Here is an 18963-nt window from a genome sequence, read left to right as displayed (position 1 = left end):
CCATGTAGCACTGGATATATCAGTCATTTATTCTGTAAGCTGATCACTTGTAGATATCTGTTTCATATGAATTCTTCTTTGAATAGAAGATTCTCTGCTGAGAGTTGAGTAGCTTGTTATATTTTTAAAAATGAATCCCTCATATATGAGTACATCATGTTGTCATTCTCCTCCCACCTACTTCATTCTTTTCCTCTTTTCTTATCTTCTGGACCTCTACTTCTATAAGTATAATTGCACACACACACACACACACACACACACCTGTACAACCTACTAAGTCCACTCAGTTCTGCTTGAATCTACTTGTGTCTAGGCATGATCACTTGGGATAGGATAACTTAGCAGAGAAAGACTTGTTAGAGATGATTGATTTCCCTCTCCCAGCAAGTATTGATTATCTATTACTCTTCAGCTAGGGGCAATGATTGGGGGAATTTACTTCTGTGATTTGACATGCCAATTGGTATTGTGCTGAATTTATTTAGACAATCAAAATTCTGTGATGTCATGGGTTAAGTTATTTCCATGTTTTATATATATATATATATATATATATATATATGTGTGTGTGTGTGTGTGTGTGTGTGTGTGTGTCTGTATATATGTGTATATATATATATGTGTGTGTGTGTGTGTGTGTGTGTGTGTGTAAGACACTATCTCACAGCAGACAAGCTGGTTCTCTGGCTCTCATAATCTTTTTACTTCCTTCTTCCACAAAGATCCCTAAGCCTTTGGTGTAGAGATTGACTTGAAGAATTGACTGGTATTGTTTATTCTAGACCTAGTATGTCTCTCAATTTTTGACCTGTTGTAGATTTCTGTATTAATCTTCATTTGCTACAAAACCAGAAGCTTCTTTGGTGAGGAGAGGGGACAGCACATAACTGCATATGCAAGAATACTTATTTACAATATCTTTAAAAATTGTATTGGTTTATCAAAGTAGCAGTAATAGGTTTGCCTTTAGGGGAGTTGGCTAGGTTTCTAGGATCAGGCACAAATTCCAAACTATTGTTTGTGACTTAGGTCTAATTATTAAGCTATTGGTTACCACAGTTATATACCTTCCCCGATTATACCCTTAGCAATGTCTTGGTATGCAGGTCATGGTTGTTGGCAGGCTTTAAATCCATGGAGGGATTTACTTGTTTTTTTTGTTTTTGGCAGACATGATTTGTTAGATCAACAGAAGATGTATGTTAGTTTTCTGCAACTGTGATTCTATATTCACACATGAAAACTCTGGGAAAGTATCTTTTTCACTATCACGGGATTATAAGTCCTCAGTGGTAGCATCTCACATGTCAGGGAAGAAAGCTGAAGAACACTGTTCTTTTTACAGCTCATCAACCACTTCATGTCTAATCAGAAAAAAAGTTCTTCAGAGATTTGCTCATTTCATCTTCATTATTTGTTTGATTTTTTATTGAATTTTGAGACTAGTTAATTGTAAATAAGTTCTAGGGATTACTTAACAAACCAGGTACTCCTAAAATGGTTGGTGAAAATTAAAACTAGTTGGTGTTAGAGGAATCTAAGCAAGACTGAGTCTGAGACAAGTTGAGTTCAAGCAATCTGACATTTTATACATGTAAACAATTTAAAACAATTCAATAGTGGTTGTCATGATATAATGAGGAACTGCAAGCTCTGTGATTCCCTGAACTTAGTATATTATGTCTGTTGGCTTTTTGTGGGCTAGTGTTCTTCAACGGGATTTCCTTACACATATAGTTCTATTTTCAGTCTTCCAATAAAAACATCTCCATTTGACCTTTCTCTTTTTTTACTAGATCTTTGCTACTATCACACAGCTTACTCACATCTATCTCCTTCTCCAGCTTGTTCTATATTACCCTGTCCCTACCTACCAGCATGTTGTTCATAAAAACAATACATTGCAAAACAAAACAAATAACAACAACAAAACCTCCAGGTTGTGTGCTGAGCTCCTGGACAATGGTCATCCCTTTCTCTGTGTCTCCTTCTCCCTGTGATCTCTTATGTAAAATCTTCTCAAGCTCAAGCCAGTCAAATTCCAGCATAGATGGGGAGAAAAGCTCAATCTATCATCTCTAGTTGATACTATTTTTGTAAAGAGAAGCAAATTTTCATTCTTACACCATTCAACATATCAAAATTTCCTCACTTATTTGTCATTTTGTGTCCCCAAAAATGTCATCGCTAAGACAAAAGTAGATGTTTATCTAGAAGTTTATATTTTACACTTAGGATTTGATTCTTTTGGTGCCCATTTTATATGAGTGTGACAAATAAAGTTAAGCTAATTATTTTACATTTAAATGTCTACATATTGATTTTCTTTTTGATAAAAGACTATATTCCACTATGTAACTGCCATTAATTCTTGCCAAATCAGTTCTGGTGTTATATATTTATGGCAGTTGACTTTCTGTTCTACTCCACTGCTCTGTGTGTTTGTACATTTAATACATTACAGGCTTCTTTAGTGGGTACTACATTATATAAGGCTTAAAGTTTTTTAGTATATTAGGCCTTCAATTCCCCCTTTGAATCAATTACATTTAAAAATTTTAAATAATAAAAATAGTGTAGGTTATGGAAATATATAGAGAAATGTGAAATTTTTTTATCAACACATTGTAAATGTTTACATTAGGTTTAAAATATCTAGATCATAAAGCATTTTGAAAAGTGTCCTACTGCTTGGGATTCTTGAATTTTTAGAATGAGCATTTTCATGTATAATAAATGTTTGGCTGGAATCAATTCAGAGACTCGCACTATAGTATAATTGAAATTTTCTATTGTTAAATATGATATAACTATGAATTTAAGTAGATCTCTGGATTCCTTTAGCACTTTATGTTCTAGGTAGAAAAAAAGATAGTGTTGGAACCTGTTCATGCATAGATGTGGAATTATTTTTCTATCAAAGCAATGGTATTGATAGCATCTATCTTTTTTCTTAGTGAGTAGTATGGTCTATGCCTTTTACTGAATCTACTAATTTTTAACTTTTATAATTAACCAACATGAGTGTTGTTGTCAGCTAACTTTACAAGTTAAAAATTAGGGACTGGAGAGAGGGCTCAGTGGTTAAGAGCATGGACTGCTCTTCCAGAGGTCCTTTGTTCAAATCCCAGCAACCACATGGTGGCTCACAACCATCTATAATGAAATCTGATGTCTTCTTCTGGTGTGTCTGAGGAATATGTATATATATATATATATATATATATATTAAAGTTAAAAATTACAAATATGAATAACAAAATTAGGGGATCCTTTTACCAGCAGACATCTCATAGTTTACTTTGTGATAGTAAACTTGAAAATGGATCTGCACATTGCTCTGGCCATCACAGTAGAAATAGACGCTGTGACCACAACACCAAATGTGGTTTGCTGTAGGATGCATGTGGCCATCTTGGGATATCTGATGAAGAGCAAGGAGCAGAAGAAGCAGAATGTGAAAAAGATGAACAGGATGTAGCTTAGTGTAAGGTGATTAACTTTCACAATGGTATGTCTTTCTACCTCCCCAAACCTCCAAGAACAAGAGCTCTGAGGACAGAGAAGCATAGGAATATGAAGCCAAGAACCATGCCAAACATATTTCCATAAGTAAGAAATGAGATGTCTTTACAGGCAGTGTATATGCTCTGTGTTTATATACTGATCGTTCAGACAAATCTGTTGAATAAAATTAGCAACAAACCCTTGGAAAACTTTACTATTTATTATGTTGTCAGTAACTCTCTTAATTAGAAGATACCTCAATCAGTATTTTACCATTCAGTAAAATAAAATTAACTGACATGAGTCTGTATAGTATCCCATAATTATGTTTTTTTCTAATAGGTTAAAAAGTATAAGGATATTGTTCCCATTACTGCTGACATTGTAAATTTATACCATCTATACTTTTCTCTTTTTTGTTCTTTTTATTGGATATTTTTTAATGTATAATTCAAATGTTATCTCAGAACCCAGTTTTCCATTCCCATTCCCCTCCCTCTTCTTCTATGAGGGTGTTCCCTCTCCCCAACCACCCACCACCTTCTGCTTCTTCTCCTGACATTCCCTTACCCTGGGGGTCCAGCTTTGGCAGAACCAAGGGCTTCTCCTCCCATTGTTGCTCAACAAGGCCCTCCTCCGCTACATATGCAGCAGAAACAATGGGTTTATCCATAAAGTCTTTGGGTAATAGTTTAGTTCCTGGGAGCTCTGGTTGGTTGTTATTGTTCTTGTGGGGTTGCAAGCCCCTTCAGCTTTTTTGATTCTTTCTCTAGTTCCTCCAACATGGAGCCCATTCTCAGTTCAAGGGCTTGCTGCTAGCATTTGCCTCTGTTTTTATCATGCTCTGGCTAAGCCTATCAGTAGACAGCTATAAAAGGCACCTGTCAGCATGCACTTTGTGGCATGAGCAATATTGTCTGGGTTTGGTGGCTGTATGTATATGGGCTGGATTCCCAGGTGGGGCAGTCTCAGGATGGCCATTCTTTCAGTTTCTGCTCCAAAGTTTGTCTCCATATCTCCTCCTAGAATGACTGAACCATCTGCCCTTTGTCCTTCTTCTTGAGCTTCATGTGGTCTGAGGATTGTGTCTTGGGTAATCTGAGCTTTTGGCCTAATATCCACTTATCAGTGACTGCATACCATGTGTGTTTTTGTGATAGGGTTACCTCACTCAGGATGATATTTTCTAGTTATATCGCCTATGAATGTCATGAAGTCATTGTTTTTAATAGATGAGTAGTACTCCATTGAATAGATGTACCACATTACCTGTATCCATTCCTCTGTTGAAGGACATCTGGCTTCATTCCAGTTTCTGGCCATTATAAATAAGGCTGCTATGAAAACAGTGGAGAATGTGTCGTTGTTATATGTTGAAGCATCTTTGGGGTATATGCCCAGAAGTGGTATAGCTTGGTCCTCAGGTAGTGCAATGTCCAAATATCTGAGGATCCTTTATATTGATATGGAGAGTGGTTGTATAAGTTTGCAATCCCATAAGCAATAGAGGAGTGTTCCTCTTTCACCACATCCTTGCTATCATCTGTTTTCACCTGAGGGTTTTGTTTGTTTGTTTGCTTTTTATTTTTTTGGCTTGCTCAGCCTGCATTTTTTTATTAGATATATTTCTTTACTTAAATTTCAAATCTTATTCCCTTACCCTGTTTCTTCTCCATAAGCTCCCCATCCTTCCCCCCCCCCATGTGGGTATTCCCCCATCCATCCCCTTTACTTCTCCCCATATCTTCCTGCACTGGGGGTCCAACCTTAGCAGGAACAAGGGCTTCCCCTTCCACTGGTGTCCCAACAAGGCTATTCTCTGCTACATACGAAGTTGGAGCCCTGGGTCAATCCATGTATAGTATTTCAGTATTGGTTTAGTCCCTGGAAGCTCTGGTTTGTTGTCATTGTTGTTCTTATGGGGTTGTAAGTTCCTTCAACTCTTTCAATCCTTTCTCTAATTCCCCCTATGGGGTCCTGTTCTCAGTTCAGTGGTTTGCTGCTAGCATTGACCTCTGTATTGAACATGGTCTAGATGTGTCTCTCAGGACAAATCTATATCTGGTCCCTTTCAGCTCCATCTCTACTTTTCATCTTCCAAGTCTGTTTAATTCATTTAGAAAGATTTTAGAGTATAGTTTAAAGTTCAAATTATATATAAATGTGTTTGTCCGTTGTGAACATAATTCCTTTTATATCTCTGATTCATTATTTCAGTTTAGAATATGACCACCACCACAAATACTCACTTTGTTTTAATTTCTGCTTTTATTTAATATATAACTGAATCGCATGTAACTGATATGGATCCATGCTGCAGTCAGTTCCCTTCATATTCTTGGTTGTCATTCCATGGATTTATGTGTGTGGTTGTGGTTTAACTGTTGATACTTGACTACAATGGGCTTTGAGCATTAGCAAATGAGTTTCTTGGATATTGTTTTTCTTCAAGGGGCAAGGTATTGCCATAAATGCATTTTCTTATGCCTCCAGGGCAATCCTTTGAGAAAAGCAGCAGGACAGTGACGGAACTCTTGCAGCCAGTGCCTGAGACTAGAAACCTGTGGGATTGGAAGTATGAAATTTATGTGCTCATTGTGTGAAATTTTACTAGAGTAGTTTAAGATATTTTTCCTTCCAATTAGTGTTTTGGAATATGGATAAAATTCTGAGGTCTTTCAAAAGTATAAGGGTGATCAAAGGAATTCTTTACTCTTCCAGTTTGAATATCTCACATGGTTGGTGGGCTTAGAATCTTTGACCTTACTATTTAAGGTAGTGTTACTTTTCTCTTCTTCTGTATCACAGAGGGTTAAACTGGGCTAAGACCTGTCTCTACAACTAGGTAAAGATGCTGGAGGACAACTATGGATATCTACAAGGTTCTACTCCATTTTTTTTTTCTTCTCTATTTCTCTCCATTCTGTAGGCTGCTGCGATGTCCCATTGGTGGTATCTAGTAAGCTTAGTGTTTTATATTCTCTGTAAAGTTTACCCTTGGGTGATTCAAATGCTGGTTTCTTGTCCATCATATTTTGTTTCAATAGGATACAGTCTGTAATGCTTATACCAAAAATTTCCTATCTTAAGTTTGTGTCAACAATTCTTACCATTTATTCTTTGCCTTGTAAATAATTGCTAATCACCCAATGGCTGGGCGAACAGAGAATATGATGAGATATATGCCAGCAAAATAAAGGAAGAGCGGGGAGGGGAGAGGCAGATCAGTGACAGGATGGAGTTATTTGATCCAAAAAGAAGGGGTCTGAAGAGCCAAATAAGTAACAATATGCAAATATCAAGGGAAGGGGCTGGGAGATAGGCAGATTAGCTTAGGAGGTAAAGGTAGATTATTTAACTGCTCAGCTATTGTACAGTTTTGAATAGATCTTATTTCTTCTATGTGATTACTAGGGAATAACATAAGGCAAAGAAATACAGTGGCTAGATTAATCTACTGTTACATTTATTTTAAGGTTACTGTTTTTACAGTCTCCTTTGCCTTACTGAAGATATTCAATTTCATGAGATCCTATTTACTAATTGTTGATTTTGGTGTCTGACCTGTTGGTTTCCTGTTCAGGAAGTTGTCTCCTGTGTCAGTGAGCTTAAGGCTGTTCTTCACTTTCTTTTCTATCATATTTGGTGTATCTGTGTTTGTGTCAAGGTCTTTAATCCACTAGTACTTGAATTTTGTGCAGATTGATAGATATCAATTCATCTGTACTCTTCTATATGTACACACCCATTTAGACCATTTGTTGAAAATATTTTTTTCCACATATATAAGTTCGGCTTCTTTTCCAAAAATTAAGGGTCTTTAAGAGTGTGATTTTACTTCTTGGTCTTTGATACGATTTCATTGAGAAACCTGTCTGATTTCACATCAATAGTATGCAGGTTTGATTACTATTGCTCTTTGGATACCTTGAAATCAGGGACGGTGATAGGTCCAGAAGTTCTTGTATTGTACATGGTTGTTTTAGCAATCCAGGGTTGTTAATTTTCCATATGAAGTTGAGTATTGTTCCTTCAAGGTCTGTAAAGTATTGTTTTGGAATTTTGATAGGAATTGAATTCAATCTGTTGATTGCTTTTGGTATTATGGTCATTTTTACAGTTAATACTGACTATCCATGAGCCCAGGAGATCTTCTCATTTTCTGATATCTTCCTCAGTCTCTTTCTTCAATATCTTGAAGTTCTTGTCATATAGATCTTTCACTTGCTTGGTTTGAGTTATACCAAGATATTTTACATTATTTGTGGTTATCGTGAAGGGAATTGTTTCCCATTTATTTCTCAGCCCATTTATTGTTTATATAAAGGAGGGTGACTGATTCATTGCTGTTAATTTTTTTATGGCACCACTTTGTTGAAGATGTTTACCAACTACAGGAGTTCTCAGGCAGTATTTTTGGAGTCACTTATATATTCTTTGTTTTGATGGGATATTTTAATTTATTCCTAACAATTTGTATTTTGATTATAGTCACCCCCAAACTGCACTCTCCCACTTTCTTTTTTTTTCTTTTCTTTTTTTTTAATTTTTTATTATAGATTTCTTTACTTACATTTCAAAGCTTATTCCCCTTCCTGGTTTCTTGTCCATAAGCCCCCATTCCCTCTCCTCCCCCTCCCCCATATGGGTATTTCCCCTATACATCCTCCTTATTGTCCTCCCCCACCTGCACTGGTGGTCTTTGGCAGGACCACTGGCAGGACCAAGGACTTTCCTTTCCACTGGTGCCTGAACAATGCTATTCTCTGCTACACATGCAGTTGGAGCCCTGGGTCAGTCCATGTATAGTCTTTTGGTAGTGGTTTAGTCACATATATATATATTCTATCACATTATCTGCAAATAGTGCTACTTTGACTTCTTACTTTCCAATTTGTATCCCCGTTATCTCTTTAGATTTTCTTGTTGCTCTAGGTAAAATTCTAAGTACTATATGAATAGGTACAAGGAGAATGGTAATTCCTGGTCTCTTACCTAAATTTGCCACCAAAAGTATTCCCAGATTTTGTGCTTTTCTTCCTCCTTCTATTTCCATTTTCAGGTATTGAACAATTTTATTGATTTCCTTTCTCTGAGTATAATTTCCTGTATATCTTTATGGGATTTATTCATTTTCTCTTTGAAGGCCTCTATCATTTTCGTAAGATTGGATTGGAGGCCATTTTCTTGAGCTTCTGCTGTGTTAGGATATCCAGGGCTTGCTGAAATAGTATTGCTGGCCTCTAGTTGTGCCCTGTTGCCTTGGCTCTGGTTGACTGTGTGCTTAAACTGAACTTTATCCATCTGGTGGTCCATGATAACCATCCATCAGTACAGGCAGAACCCTAGGTCTTAAAATGGAATTCATGGGAAAGGGTACCGCTCACTGATGCTGGGCATGGCTCAGGGGGACTTGGCAGACAGGAGATTTGGTGGTAAGTGTTCTGTTATTTTTTGTTCTGAACTTCTTGAAGTTTTAGAACCCATTGTTTTTTAGGCATGCAGTCACTATGGCATTCCAAATTCTTGGTACTGGTATCTGTACTACCTATGTGAATAGATTTTCCAAGATCATCCCCCAACCTCAGGAACCCTAATTGAGTAAATATGTTTGATACCTATTAGAAAGACATTTTATTCTCACATTTTAAAAAGACACAAAATTCCATACTTTGAAATTTTCTGACATTCAATATGATTATGGATCTACCTGGCCAAAAAAATTGTAATATAATATGTATGAGTAATTTCAGTCATTCTTTGTTAATCCTTAAACCTATGAGTTATTTTTCTTGACCCAGTAATATGAATATTTTTGATAATTTCAGGTCTTTTTGTACAAATGACTAATGCATTTTTAAAATATATTTTTAAATTCTGAATTTTTAAACTGCTGTACATGTACTTACATTTTTCTTACATGTTTCCCTATTTAGAGACATGCTCAAAGTCAGATATAGAAATTGATAATGGATTTTTTTCTGAATCTGATTTAACATATGCTGTAAATAGAAAAACACGATATGTGTGTAAACAGGGATATACAACAGCAAATGGAGAAAGATCGGGATCAATCACTTGCCTACAAACTGGATGGTCTGCTCAACCTTCTTGCATTAGTGAGTATTTCATTATATTGTTGCCATTATACTGATACCATATAAGATTTCAGCTTTATTATCCTTTGTTGTGGGTAGTATAGCTTCATTTGAAAGATGAGTATTAGATTTCAAGTAAAAATATACAGAACTATTAGATTTTCCTTGTGGAGGCATTCCAGTATGTAGACTAACAGTTCATTTCCCTTTCCAAAGCCTTAGAAATATCACACCATTTTATGTCTCATGAAAGATTCTTTGACTAGCTGCCTTTTTAAAAGATCTTCCTCTTTGAATACCAAAGTCTTTGTTTTAATATGTAAAGATTCTTATGAGGATATAAACCCATTTTTTAAATTCTAAATATGTGATAACCTTATGTGTTTGACACTGTGAATAGAGATTCATCACAGAACATGTCCCTCATAGAAATTCTTCCCAAGTATCTTGGTTTTAGAAAAAAAAGACATGCTTCCAGTACCAGCAAATTTTAGTGTTTCAAAAGTTTTCCTTGTTTTAAGACCAGGGATTATTAAAAACTTTGTTTTTTATTCAGTTTATTTTAAATTTTTATTAGATATATTTCTTTACTTACATTTCAAATGTTATTCCCCTTCCCAGTTTCCTGTCCATAAGCTGGGGGCTAATGAAAGCTTTCTAAGAATAATGATTAGTTCATCTTGTCTCATTGAATTAAGAATTATTCAACAACATACCTTAAATGACAAGGCAATTTAAGATATTCTCTACCTTATTAATTTGAAAGTTTTTATATTTTGCTTTTATAGGATCTAGTTAAAGAAACAGAAATTAAAATGATTTCTTTATACTAATTATTTATATTAAATTGTAATTAACAAGGTACCTGTACTGAATTTAGCTAGTCAACATTTCTATATTTTATAAGTTTTATTAACTACTAAATATGAGATGGTAATGTACAAAATTCTGTTACACTTTCCAAAAAATTCAGAATCTGCATTTTTATTTGTATATTGTGCTTAAATATAAGAAAAATTGATCTGTGAAACTTGTCTAAGGGCTTTTAATATAGTATTTAACTTGCTACCATATATTATTGTATATAGACTTTTGTTTCCATAGAAATCTCTCAGATTGTACATTGATACATTAGAAATAAAATTTTCAATTTTATTTTGCATTAGAGTCTTGTGATGTGCCTGTGTTTGAGAATGCTAAATCTAAAAATGATAGCACATGGTTTAAACTCAATGACAAATTAGATTATGAATGTCACATTGGATATGAAAATAAATATAAGCATACCAAAGGCTCCATAATGTGTACTACTGATGGATGGTCTGATAAACCCTCATGTTATGGTGAGTACTGGCTTGTCTAATTTTATTTTACAAAACAAAAAAAGTACTCATATGTTACTTAAAAATGAATTTTCTAGGATCTGCCCTCTGATTTAATATAAACTTGGAGAAAGACCAGTCATGATAGTATTTGGTTTTATTATTTTTATTACATTCATTTATCCTGTATGTGCACATGCATGCATGTGTGTGTTTATAGATGTGTGAACACTAGAAAGAGAGAGGGAGAGAGAGAGAGAGAGAGAGAGAGAGAGAGAGAGAGAGAGAGAGAGAGAGGGAACCTGACTGCTATTAGGTGTTGGCTAAAGAGAAGGTTTACGGTACATATTAGGGGAAAATCAGTTATAAGTGTCTGGGAGAATCCAAACTGAAACAGGCCATGGGAGTGGAAGCAAATGAGGGATATAAGAGAGAGGGAGCTAAAGGAGTACCTGGGAACCCAGAGACCCAGAGCACCAGATACTCGACAGCCAAATGACTGACTTACATACAAGAGAACAGCTGGAGCAAGGGCAGTGAAACTGGATATGCAGGGTTAAATTGAGGCTGTGTTATGAGAAGTGCAGAGAGGAGCCTAAACTTTGTAAACATATTGGTGATAGTGAGAGAGACAGGTCAGTGTCTGCTTTGATATGTTAAATGGCCACCTTGGTTGACCGTTCATCTTCTTTAAGAAATAATACTACATTGTAAATGTAGATGTAAGAGAACGTGTTATAGGCATCAGGGAAGGAAGTCAAGACTCCAGGGTTGCTGGTACACTCTCACTGACTAAGCCACTTCACTGGCCAGAGAATGTTTTTAAAATTATACATTCATCAGGTGTAAATGTCATAAGCTTGTGATTCCAACATTTAGGGCTCTGAAACAAGTGGTTATAAGATTAAGGACATTTTGGGTTATAAAGTAAGTCTTGGTTTCTAAAATCAAACAAACAAGCAAGAATAGATTAAATTAGTGACTTCTTTGTAAGGCCTATTTATATCACATATCTCTGATTCGAGTATAATTGGGTTTTATCATTAATGCAAACTCTTAATGATTTAGACTAGATTCCAATTAGCAAAATATTATTTAAGTATGAAGCAAAGTCATGAAACATGAACAGCATGAGGGGAGACAATACAGTAAAAATGGCAATGCAAAAAACTAAATGAATTGCGGCAGAGACTTAGGAACTTGATTTGTAGGATCAAGGCTACACTCAAATATAATTCATTAAGGGTGTATGTACCTGGCAAGTGGTAGATACTTATAATTTTGGCACGTAGTAGGCATAGTATGAAGGTTTTAAATTCCAGACTAGTCTGAGCTACATAGGAAGACTAATCATAAGCAAACAATGGAAACAAGTGATCTTCAATCTAAAAAGAAAAATCAAAATAAATGAATAGTTACCATTAATTTCTCTCTGATTATAAGCAGCTTAAAATGATGAAATCAGGGTTTCTATAGTACAATGTGATGCTAAAATAGAATGCAAAGGGAGAGCTATTGATTCAGCTGGACACTATGTGGTTAATCCATGTCTTAAACTTAATGTCAGTCCTAGCATTACAAATACAAAATGATCAAAACAGAAAGTATTTACATACAATCCTGTTGGGTGACATCTTTTCCAGAGGAGATGATACACAAATGTTTACACATCCCAGCTAGAGAGCCAATAGTTCCTGTCCTAAGGTTCCTCCCTTAGGATGTCTAAGCACAACTGCATACCAGGCAGGAAGGATGAAATGCAGTCAGGAATCAGTGGGGTCTACAGGATCCCAATCCAACTGGGAGTGAGGAGATGGGAGTAGAAGTCTTTCTCTGAGGATTTTAATGAATTGACTTTCTTAGATGATCTTACCTTGTGCACATGCCTTTATTTCAGGTGGGTTTGTATACATAGACGTTATTCAGTGTGGATAAGGGTGGTTTATGAATCAAGGAGAGTAGAAAGGAATTCTCAGTGCCTAGATCTTAAAGTTCTGCAGATGCCTCATTTGTATGGGGAGGCATTCCAGGAATCCCAGGTACTTGCTGGGTGGGTTCTTATCAGGAAAGATGACGTTGAATTTGTAGGTCGGTCAGGACTATTCAAGTTTCCACAGGCAGAGTCGTTTGTAGGTTGGCCTCCTCAGAAAAACTCAGAGAAAGGGAAGCTGTGTTGGAAAATGGAGTCATCTACTTTGCACCAACGTCAAAGGAGTTATCCAGAATTTGTAGCCTGAGACTTAAAGTAGCAACATCTCTTCACAGGAGGCCATGAAGACCAAACTACAGATACCACCAAAGTCTAACTTTGTGATGCATGACTTTTTTTTTTATTAACTTGAGTATGATGCATGACTTTTACTGGGTTACTTATAGACATATGGCTGAGGGATTACTTGTAGTGCAGAAATCACTCAAAGACAGCTGTTTTACCAAAGTCCACTTAGCATAGTTGACAGTTTTAAAAAGCTGGAATCCTGGAGCACTGTGTACAACTGGAAATCTATGTTGGGGAGTGTATTTTTTAAGAAACCCCTTCCAGAAAGCTGGGAAAGTTCTTGACTCTTCCAAGTAGCTTGTATGGTCTCAGTCTTTTATTTTTGCATCTAGTGTGGTCTGAATGTTTTCTTTGCAGTTTTGCTTATCTAAGAGTGACTCTCAGCAACCTAGCTAACTTGTTTATTGTAGGAAGGAAGAGTCTACTGAATCTGGTCAATTTCAGGTACTCCCTAAATCCTTTTTGATTTGTTTGCCTTCCTGCTTAAGTTGTTCCCTAGAAGGATGGAATAATTCAATCTCAAAGAAACTGTTACCCAACAAATTTGCAGATTTTTCAATGTCTCCAGGTCTGACAGGCAAGAATGAACAAGAGGAGAGGAAGTGGAGTGAGTTCTCACAGTTTAAACTGATGTGATACATTATATTCTGTAACAAATTTAGTGAAGACTAACCACAATGTGACCACACAGATAGGAATCTGTCAGCACAATATAAGTCCCTAAAAATTGAATGAAAGATGGCAGATTGGTGGTCAAGTGTTCTAGACTCAACCATGAAATAAAAGAACTAGACAAGATTTGTCACTATCCAGGCTTACTTAAAATGATCTGGGAGTTTTTCCATTGCGATGAGATGTGATCAAACATCTAACTCCTGTTCTTTGTATACTTTGAATATTAACCCTCTGTTTGATGCAGTAGTGGTAAAGATCTTTTCCAAATCTGTTTGTTGCCTTTAGTCCTCATGACAGTGTTTTTTGCCTTACAGAATCTTTGCTGTTTTATGAGTCCCATTTGTTGATTCTCTTTTTGAACATTTTTGTTTGTTTAGCTTTTGGTAACTCCCAAAATTGCCAAAAAAATGAAGAGAATTTTATTGTAATGATGAATTTTATATTAATTTATTACATGTAAGTACCCTGTAGCTGTCTTCAGACACATCAAAAGAGGGCATCAGATCTCATTATAGATGTTTGTGAGCCACCATGTGGTTGCTGGGATTTGAACTCAGGACCTGTGGAAGAGTTGTCAGGGCTCTTAACCACTGAGCCATCTCTCTAGTGCAATTATTTTGAATCAGAATAATTGGCAGTTAGTTATCAATAAGAATTGGAAGTACAAAAGTAGGTTAATGTAAATGCCTTTTGCATCCTTTTTATTTTTAACTTAAAATAGATTAATTATATTTTCCCAACTTTAGATGAATGAGAACTAAATTATGTGATCTACTTTCTCAACTATATAAAACTAAAATACATTTTATATGTTATTTGGATACATGATGGCACTAATTTCAAGTATGAAAAAACAATTTTGTATTGTGAATTTAGGGGCCTTATTACTTTAATAGTTCTCTATAGCAAATCAGATTCACTAAAAATAAGTTGATTTTAACAATTAATTACATACTGAATACATTGCACCACCTAATATTTCTCAGAGAGCTTTATACTGATTTAGAGACTATGCTAAACTTCATATGAAGCATTTTTCATAAGGAAGATTGCTGCTTATGTCCATAAATGTAAGTGCACATGAGAGAGATAAGCCTACTTATCAGTGACTAATTGTATATTCTAATTATCTTGCCTTTCAAGAAATTGAATGCAGCATTCCCATATTAGACCCACGCTTAGTTGTTTATCCCAGGAAAATAAAATATACAGTTGGAGATTTGTTGAAATTCTCTTGCCGACCAGGACACAGAGTTGGACCAGATTCAGTGCAATGCTATGACTTTGGATGGTCCCCTAGTTTTCCGACATGTAAAGGTCAGTATCTGTTTTACACTGTTTTGAATGAAATTCAGAAGTTTATTTTCCTTCTTAATATCCCTCAGTTTTGCAGTATGTCTATAATCTGAAGCAAATTCAAAGATACATACAAGGGCTCGATATTGTGAGGCTAATATACAGTCACTTACTTACAAGGTTAACACCAGGCTAAGTTACTTCTTAAAATGTGTTATCAATGTGTTTACACATGCAGACATAATGTCTTAGCCAGAAGACACTTCTTTCATTTTGTCTCCATTACCATTAATGCTGGCATTTTTGAAGTGTAAATATAACATTACATTGCATAAAGTCCAAAGAGTATTTAAGGAGATTTTAATGAATTCAATAGCAGATCAAAACAGATTGATTAAACACTTTCTACAGTGGTGAAACTTTTTTACAAAGTAATAATTATATGTTAAAATATTGTTGGTGAAAGTAAAAATCCCTATAATTGACACAACTCAGTTGCTGAATGATTTACATGTATCTTCAAGTCTCAAGTTTACCAAACATTGTTCTACCTTAAATATGATTGAAATGTTATTTTTTAATTTATTTTTATTGGATATTTTTTGTATTTACATTTCAAATGTTATCTCCTTTTTTCCCTCTCCAATCACCCTTTCCTCCTCCCCTTGTTCTATGAGGATGCTCCCACCCTCTCTTTGGCATTCCTCTACACTGGAGAAATGAGCCTTCACAGGACCAAGAGCTTCTTATATGGACCAGAAAATGCCATCCTCTGCTAGATATGTGGGTGGAGCCATGGATCCCTCCATGTGTACTCTTTGGTTAGTGGTTTAGTCCCCAGGAGCTCTGGAGACCTGGTTGGTTGATAGTGTTTTTCTTCCTATGGGGTTGCAAACCCCTTTAGCACCTTCAGTCCTTTCTCTAACTCCTTTTTTGGGGTCTCTGTGCTCAGTCCAATGGTTAGCTGCAAGCATTCTCATCTGTATCAGAAAGGCTCTGACAGAACTTCTCAGGAGGCATATCCATACAGGTTCCTGTCATCAAGCACTTCTAGCCATCAGCCATAGTGACCGGGTTTGGTGGTTGCCTATGGGATGGATCCCCCAGGTAGTATATTACAACTGTGAAATGTGAGGTTAGGGTAAATACTTTTTTATTTATAAAGTGTTATTAAAAGCGATATTGTGAATATTTTTAATATCTCCATTTACTAGAGTTTTGGACTGTAAGATGGATTTATAGTTACATGATATTCCTGTAATAGGTCAAGTAAGATCATGTGGTCAATATCCTGAACTACTCAATGGGGAAATAAAGGGAACAAAGAAAGCTGAATACAGCCATGGTGACGTGGTGGAGTATGATTGCAAACCTAGATTTCTACTGAAGGGACCCAATAAAATCCAGTGTGTTGACGGGAAGTGGACAACCTTGCCGACATGCGTTGGTAATTAAAATTATTAATACTTAAAAATTGTTTTGCATCCCAAGAGAGGCTTTAATTATAAGTAACTTATGTGAAATACCTACAGAGGAGAAAAGAACATGTGGAGACATTCCTGCACTTGAGCATGGCTCTGTCAAGTTTTCTGTCCCTCCCTACCACCACGGAGATTCAGTGGAGTTTACTTGTGCAGAAACCTTCACAATGATTGGACAGAGATCAGTTTCTTGCATTAGTGGGAGGTGGGCCCAGCTTCCTCGATGTGTTGGTAAGTCTGTGTGCCTCAAATTAACACTTCCTAAAGTCTAATATTTTTAGTGCAGAACTATTTCCTACTACATATCATTGTAGTTAGTAATCTTCATTGAGACATTTTATCTTACTATAAATCTAAACTAACTGCTTATATTTTGATGCAAGTCTATAGATAAAAAGACATTAATAATAAAATCTGTAAATGTTTATTATTTATTCTGTCAAATTTAGTTTTTAACTATAAATTTTCATGTGACTGAAATGTGAAATGTGAACACTAATAGTAACACTAATACTGAAGAATATATAACTATGTTACAAAATACCATTGCTGTTATTATATGACATTCTCCTTCCAGGTCTTGAATAGCTATTAAATAAAGTCTGCAAATCTCCCATTTCCCACTCCCATAACAAACTTTGCTCTTTCAGAGCTGTTATGATGCTTCTGTCTGTTCTACATGCTGAAAACTGAAGTCAAATGTGTTGCTATTTGGACCATAGTCCCTGTCATCAGCTGTAGAATTCGACATTCGGCTATACCAAAAAGTCTGTAATTAGATGGGAATCTATGGATGAGTTCACTCTGCAATGAGTAACTGTTGTTGTAAAAATATAAAAAATAAAAAAGTAAGGTTATCTTTTACCACTCTTAGGTCCAGCACCTCACTGCCCCAAGATATCTGCTAGATATCTTGGCTGAAACACATCCTAACTCTGTGGTGGCCCAGACCAGCAACCACAGACTTTCTTACACTTAAATCGCTACACATGAAAGACCACACAACACAATAACCTTTGACCCAATTGATAAGATATAATTGCTCACCTAACATACAAAGCCCAGTACCATCCATCCCTTAAAAACATTAATAACAACCTGTAAATATACAGAGCGGAATCTTAATGTCAGCCTCCATTGTCCTGCCACGGCTTCTCTCTTTCTCTCTCCTCTCTCCTCCTTTCCGTTCCAGTCTCCTCCTCTTCCTTAAAACTTCTCTCCCACTCATCCTTCCTTCTCCTCCAATGACAGGCCTCCTTCTATCTCGTACCTGCCCCTCACCTGTATTTTACAAATTCAATGGGGAGAAGGTTCATTCAGGTGAAGTCACCTGATTCCTGAGTGGTGACTAGGCAACTGTCCTTGGGGCAGTGGAATTAGCCTCAAAATACAGATAACTCCAGGGCAAACCACAACAAGTAACATGTTTTTTTTGTTGTTTGTTTGTTTGTTTGTTTGTTTTATTGAATCTTTACTGAGTAGCTGAAAGCACTATGGGCCTTATACTCACTTTTCTCTGAAACTAAAGGGTTTTTTTAAGTGCAATCCTGGTTGCTCCTTAAGCATAGTCCCTGGTGTCCAGTGTTACTGATCATTGCAGTTTTAGGTATTGGATAATGTTAGGGAAACATGGGGCTCCTTTGGAAAGAGCACTTATACCTGTGTTGTTTAGTGATATGCTCTCCATACCCAGAAGTCCAACCAACTCTGAAACTCTTTGTCATGTAAACCAGTACTTCTACTCATTATTCCTTATAATTTTTGCTAAGCAAACACATTCTGTCCAAGTACTGCTTTCAATCCTTTAAAACCTCATGACTGTCTCAAAACTGCTTAACCATTTTTTATGGGACAGAATCTGACACATACTGGGCATGAAAATTAATTCTACATTTGACTTCCAGTGTTCAGCTTTATCCTTTTGTCAGAATTCAGAGCTTTGGTCTAAGGTTAATAGGTGTGTGATGACATTCATGTGAGTCTCTCCAGCTACCTCACGATGTGCTACAGAGGTAATCATAACATACAAAAATTGTTAACCTGCTACAATGTTATTATTCTTCATATCTGTAGCTTTCTCTCTTTTTTTTAACAAATATGAGATTCTTTTATAAACAAATCAATCACAGAGTCACTATTCTCCCTTGACTATATTTCTTCCACCACAGAACAACAGCCTTGTCTTCCTGAAAACCAATCTTAAAGAAGGGACTATTTCTCAGGTATCTTGAGAGATTAAATTGCATCAGTCAATATTTTAAATACCATTTTATAAAGCACTTACAATACTTTGGCTAATTACT

General features: G+C 35.9%; 1 protein-coding gene and 1 pseudogene across 1 annotated transcript in view; one reads left to right on the top strand and one right to left on the bottom strand.

Moving 5' to 3' along the window:
* Nucleotides 1-18963, top strand: part of Cfhr4 (complement factor H-related 4) — a 68879-nt gene that overhangs the window by 19669 nt on the left and 30247 nt on the right. Inside the window, exons 3-7 of the mRNA NM_001134792.1 lie at nucleotides 9447-9629; nucleotides 10775-10951; nucleotides 15027-15200; nucleotides 16444-16626; nucleotides 16712-16891. Of these exons, the coding sequence (NP_001128264.1) occupies nucleotides 9447-9629; nucleotides 10775-10951; nucleotides 15027-15200; nucleotides 16444-16626; nucleotides 16712-16891 (897 nt within the window). The remainder of the gene's footprint in view (nucleotides 1-9446; nucleotides 9630-10774; nucleotides 10952-15026; nucleotides 15201-16443; nucleotides 16627-16711; nucleotides 16892-18963) is intronic.
* Vom2r-ps111 (vomeronasal 2 receptor, pseudogene 111) lies at nucleotides 3337-3681 on the bottom strand (annotated as a pseudogene).

Source organism: Rattus norvegicus, chromosome 13 (genome assembly GCF_036323735.1).
Source record: "Rattus norvegicus strain BN/NHsdMcwi chromosome 13, GRCr8, whole genome shotgun sequence".
NCBI lineage: Eukaryota > Metazoa > Chordata > Mammalia > Rodentia > Muridae > Rattus > Rattus norvegicus.
Note: the sequence above shows the minus strand (reverse complement) of the source record. Positions and strands in the feature narration are given on the sequence as shown.